Genomic DNA, 5755 nt, shown 5'->3' on the forward strand with positions numbered 1-5755 from the left:
CTGGCCTTTACAAGAGGACTTTAAAAAGAAAGAGACGCTCTGGGCTTTAGAACCTTTTCAACCAACGACAACAATGTCTTCCTTAGTTCCGGAAGGTTCCGACATGTCCGCCGCTCCGGGGAACCAGCGGCGGCTGCAGCAGACCAAGGCCCAGGTGGAGGAGGTGGTGGAGATCGTGCGCATCAACGTGGACAAGATGCTGGAGCGCGAGCAGAAGCTCTCCGAGCTGGACCACCGGGTGGAGGTGCTGCAGGCCGGGGCCTCCCAGTTCCAGACCACCGCCCGCAAGGTGAGGAGGAAGTACTGGTGGAAGAACTGCAAGATGCTGCTCATCCTCATCACCGTCATCATCCTCATCCTGCTGGTCGTCATTATCTGGAGCACAACGTAAAACAGTGAAGTGGTCCTTTTGAATAAGCTCTATGCACGGCATGAGTCAGGGTGCTGCTATTGTCCATGTTGACTAAAGATACTTAATTTAGGAAGATATGCAATCTCACGCTTTGCCACTAGGTGCAAAATGGTAGACAAAGTGATATCCTAAGTGGGTGTCGTCTGGATCTTGCGAACGATTCCCCGAGAGCGCGTTGCTGGGACAGAGAAACGTCGATAACCAAGCTGATTTTCTCCTGATCTGTCTCTCTGAAAAAAGCGATTTTAGTGTCTGAATGTTGGGATGATTGTGTGGCTTGTGAAGAATGGGTCCAATATTTTGTTCAGTGAGCATGGGGATAAAGAATCGTTCAGAAGCTGTGTTCATGTTCACTCTCCCATTGGAATGAATAGACACCTACTCCTTGTCTCCCAAAGAGACGGCCACCTACATCATACAGATATGGGAAGTAATCATATAATAAGTAGTCGTTCATAGGACCCATTCCAAGGACCCCCAGTTTGCATTAAGCAACACAGACCCCCATTTGATACAAACTTTTTTTTTTTTCATTTTTATCTCCAAAAGTAAAGTCCTCAGTGTTTAACTTGTGAGAGTGTTCAAATTAAGGGGAATTATCCAAGATATCCAGGGATTGTATTTTATTTTATTGTATGACAAACCAAGAGTTATAGGCTGACACATTAAGCGGTCTGTCTGGTATAGCATGATCATGAGGTTGATTTGACAAATTTGGGGTGGAGTGTTTTCCTTGGCCTACACTGCCTGTCACCAGGCTGGCCCGCCACACTGGAACACGTCCCTTTGATGGACTGTTATTTTCTTATGTTGGATTCCCTCCTTTCATGTGGGGTTGTTCCTCTAAGCAGATTTTCCTTTGTGGATCTGCCATGTGTTCTTTTAAACCAGTGAAGTTATCACTTTAAGAGGACTACCTGATGTGGAGCTGCCGATGTGTCTAACCTCTGATTCTACTGCGAGTGTGCATGTAGTCCAGCAGTGGATGTACACACACACACACACACACACACACACACACACACACACACACACACACACACACACACACACACACACACACACACACACACACACACACACACACACACACACACACACACACACACACTTGACGGCTTCCCAGCCAGTAGACAATCAGGAGAGATACTCTGCCATACAACGTCGTGAAGATCGTCTATTTTCGTCAGTTCTACCTATATATGAAGGAATCCCCGGCCTGGAGGAGATATGCGCTCCACTGAGCGTTCCATTCTAGTTCATTTGGTCTCAGTCAGCAGGGAAGCTTGGTGTGTAACTTCTGTTCCTTTGTTTGTTCTGCAATTTATTGCAACCAAAAATCTTACATTTTGGAGCAGCTGCACCAAGGCCATCAGCCGTGTATTTTTTGACAGTGATATGAGTGACTATCAGTAGCTGTGATACTTTAAATAATCATGTCTTCTAACGTTAGCCTAACACTGATTTATATAATTTGCTGCACAATGTTACATTATAATGCCCTCCCCCCATACATTATAGTGTCAGACCTTTATTTTGAAATTCCAGTCCGCTTCTGACAAATTGCATGTTGAAAAAGCTCTTAGCTCTGAACTTGGTAAAATCTGCACCTGGCTCCCTGATAACTATCATTTCATATGGGCAAAACTGAATCCATTCTTTTTGGGTCCAGAATGAACCTCTCCATTAAGGCCAAAGACTTCACAGTCAAAGTGGGTGACAATGTTATCACAAGGAAAAAAAATAATTACCTACCTGGGTTGTATTCTAAAATTGCATCAAAAGTCATCAGAAAAGTCAAAGAACAAGATTTCTATTCAGGATATCCTCGTGGTCAGTATAGGAACACACTGAGGACACTAACTGGAGCACTCGTCCACAATGTCATTTTGACTATGCATCATGCATAGTCAAAATGCATAATGCATGCACCTCATGGTATTCTCTAGCACCACAAAGGCATTAACAATAAAGTTTCAGACCTCAAGACAAACTGGTCAGGTCACTACTACTTGGGCACACACCTAGAACTCACCTTAACCCCTGCTCATTATGCTAGGGTAGAGGACAGAGTAAAACAACTTGCATTGTGCCTGGTCTTCAAGCTACTCAAGATTACAGGGATACCCATGAACCTGTCAGACTACTTCAATAACGTGAAAGACACACAAAAAAATGATGGAGAGGACAATAATATATATTCTTGTTATTCAATAGGTCATGGGACAATAATGAATATACTGTAGGTAGCACTGCACCGGTTAGTTTGCGTCCTCTTTGGGCATAGATGTTTGACAGTGGAAACTCGTCAAACTTTCTGTGTAGGACTGTATTTATAGTCATGTATTAAACAGTGCTTACAAGTATGCTTTACCTAATCTAACAGCCAATAAAGCAAAGTCAATAGACTTTAGTTCTCCTTATAGTTCACTGGTGAATTGTACATGAACATCCCTTCTGTTAGGGTTTGAAGGTTACAATAACAATAACATTGCTCTGTTTTAGCATTTGCCTCGGTTTAGTGTTAACCACTTTCAATGTGGCGTCCCTATTTTGGTCATGTCATAGGTGAACATTTTCAACAATTTTCAAATAATTTATTTAAAAAAATGTTTTTTATAAAGCAGTACTTAATTGATTTGTATGAGCCTATTGTATAGCTACAATCTTGCAATTATTTGGCAACATAATAGTAGGCTATACATAGTTAGAATGTATCATACAGTACAGTTGGATTTCAAAACTATTTATTATCTAAATGTAGCTATACTACTCAAATATGGTCTGAAGAATCGACAGAGAATTATGGAAATTTGAGTCTGGAAAAGTATGGAATTTTGAAATGGAAAATGTGCAGGAACCCTGTGACTTTTACTTATATGCACATGTCAGAATGTTTTGTTTTTGGTTTTTTTAAAGGAGCCTAAGTAAATGTCTACCATGCTGATAAACTGTTAATTAGCAGAATAATGCTGTCGGCTAACCAAATGTGATAAAAGGTCCTTTTGCACACCTACTGGGACAGGTGCGTAGGAGCAGGCAACCAGTGCATGAGACAGGTCAAATTTTAGATCTCGCACACTGTCCTCACTATACAGCAAAAAGGTATTTTATTAAAACGTTTTGGTCCAAATGACCTTCATCAGGTATCATACCTGATGCGATACCTGATGAAGGTCAGTTGGACCGAAACGTTGTAATAAAATGGCTAACAAATTGCAAAATTATCTGTTAGCAACATCCCTACCCCTGATGTGCTCATGTATGGTAGGCCATAGAGTTTATAGACGAACTGTCAAAAACAGACAGCAAGTCTCTGTGTATCTCCTGCCTGCCTGTGAACAGTCCTGTCCGGGACGCCTGCTCCAATGAATGCAAGACCGGGTCCAGGATCACAACTCCCCTATGGCGATATCAATAGGCTTTATGCACAGCAGCCATATTATCACTTCCTTCACAGGTGTTACCAATAATACTAATGAAGGCTCTGTTCTAGTGTAGCACAGTGCTTTCCACAACCCTCATAACTCTGATAGTGGACAAATGGAACCAAATTAACCAACTTTAGACCCGCTGGTGTAACAGGGTGTTTCCAGTGGGCCAACATGCACAATATCAGCACCCTGACTCTGTTTGACCGGAATGGAACAGAGCCTTCATTAGTATCATTGGCAACACCTGTGAATGTCCTCACTATATGGCTGCTGTGCATAGAGCCTATAGGCCTGCATTTAAGAGAATACAAACATTATACACCTATGCTATTGTGATGGCCTCTTAACTGTGATATTAGTGTATAGTATGTCATTATTTGGTGTAAGAGTGTTTTGAGACTAATTTCCTCTTTCTATTTCCTTTTCAATATTTTATTTCTATTCTTATGTATTTGGTTCCTCCACAAAATATTAACAGTTTGTACACTAGGTGGCAGCGTGAGACAGTGGTTCACCCGTTGTTCACCTTCTGGAACTGTACTCTAGAGCAGTTATTCTCAAACTGTGGGTCAGGATGATTAGCTTAATGTGCAACATTGTTTTCTCACTCAACAGTAAACAAACCAACATACATTATAAGTATAAACAGGGTATCTGCACATTTCTAAGTGGCAATTTACCCTTTTAATATCTCTAAAATGAAGTACATTACTGGTCAAAAGTAATCAACAAACTGTAATATAAAAAAATGTTAAACATTGGCCAAATTGTTAAATTTGACCGAATAAAGAGGCAACAAATTGTGAAAATAGCCGATCTACAAGCTCACAACGCCCGTGGCGGTTCCACATGTATCTGTGGAACCGAGTCAAGCTAAATGTAAAGCCTCAACTCCTACAATTCCAAGTGCTTGTCAGGGTGGGGGGGTCCCCAGTTCAGTTCAAATATGATTATTTTAGGGGGTCACGGCCTGAAAAGGTTCAGAACCACTGGTCTAGAGCAGCCATTCTCAACTGGTGGGCCACCTCTCTCTCTCTCTCTCTCTCTCTCTCTCTCTCTCTCTCTCTCTCTCTCTCTCTCTCTCTCTCTCTCTCTCTCTCTGGTGGGCCACCTCTCTCTCTCTCTCTCTCTCTCTCTCTCAGAGAGAGAGAGAGAGAGAGAGAGAGAGAGAGAGAGGTCCATTAAGTCCATCCTGTTCCCTGTTCCCAGCATTCAGCAAACTATAGACACCCAGCTGATCAACACACACTGACAGCTGTCGACCGCATGATCCACAGAAAGTAACCTGACACTGGTATAATCCGCAGGTTGGTTCTTGAAGAAGAGCTAAACAAAACAAAACAAACCTAGCTAACTGCTGCCTGGCAAAATCACTGTTTAGGGGTCTGCCATGAGAGTAGTTCAGTGTTCATTTTGAGAGCAAATGTATACTTAGTCATAGTCTTTTGAATAAAATATATTTTGGTCACCTGAAATGTTTGTTTTAGTCTAGTTTTACTGGACTAAATAATAATAACCATAATACCTGATGATTATGTTTTTTGGGAGGAAAAAATCACTGAAAATCACGGCACCCCGTCTTTAAGTAAATGTACTTAGTTACTTTCCACCACTGCAATTTAATGTGTGTGTTTTCATGCTCCATCTATTCTCTGCCCATCAGTGGATCTTCATGTGCTCTTCCTGTCTCAGAGGGAACACTGTTGCTTGCTGACAGAAAAAGAATGTCAAAAGAATTGACCATTGCAAACTGTGAGGCTTCATGCTGTAGGCTAATGGTTGCCTTTATCCATGTTAGAAAGAGACCACACCATAACTTCTCCAGCAGTTCTTCCAAAGTTTTACTAAAAGAGGAATAAAACATCAACTCTATTATTAGTGAATAATAAGTGGTATCAACTGCAAAACA

General features: G+C 41.6%; 1 protein-coding gene across 1 annotated transcript; it reads left to right on the top strand.

Annotated features, from left to right (window-relative positions):
* Positions 1–73: 73 nt before the first annotated feature.
* On the top strand, positions 74–391 carry LOC311043257 (vesicle-associated membrane protein 3-like; the record flags this gene model as incomplete). The annotated part of the gene is made up of 1 exon (XM_084054433.1): positions 74–391. One exon carries the CDS (start codon positions 74–76, stop codon positions 389–391), a length of 318 nt encoding a protein of 105 aa, XP_083910559.1.
* Positions 392–5755: the final 5364 nt, after the last annotated feature.

This window comes from Gymnoscopelus microlampas, assembly GCF_963454915.1.
Source record: "Gymnoscopelus microlampas genome assembly, chromosome: 4".
Classification (NCBI taxonomy): domain Eukaryota; kingdom Metazoa; phylum Chordata; class Actinopteri; order Myctophiformes; family Myctophidae; genus Gymnoscopelus; species Gymnoscopelus microlampas.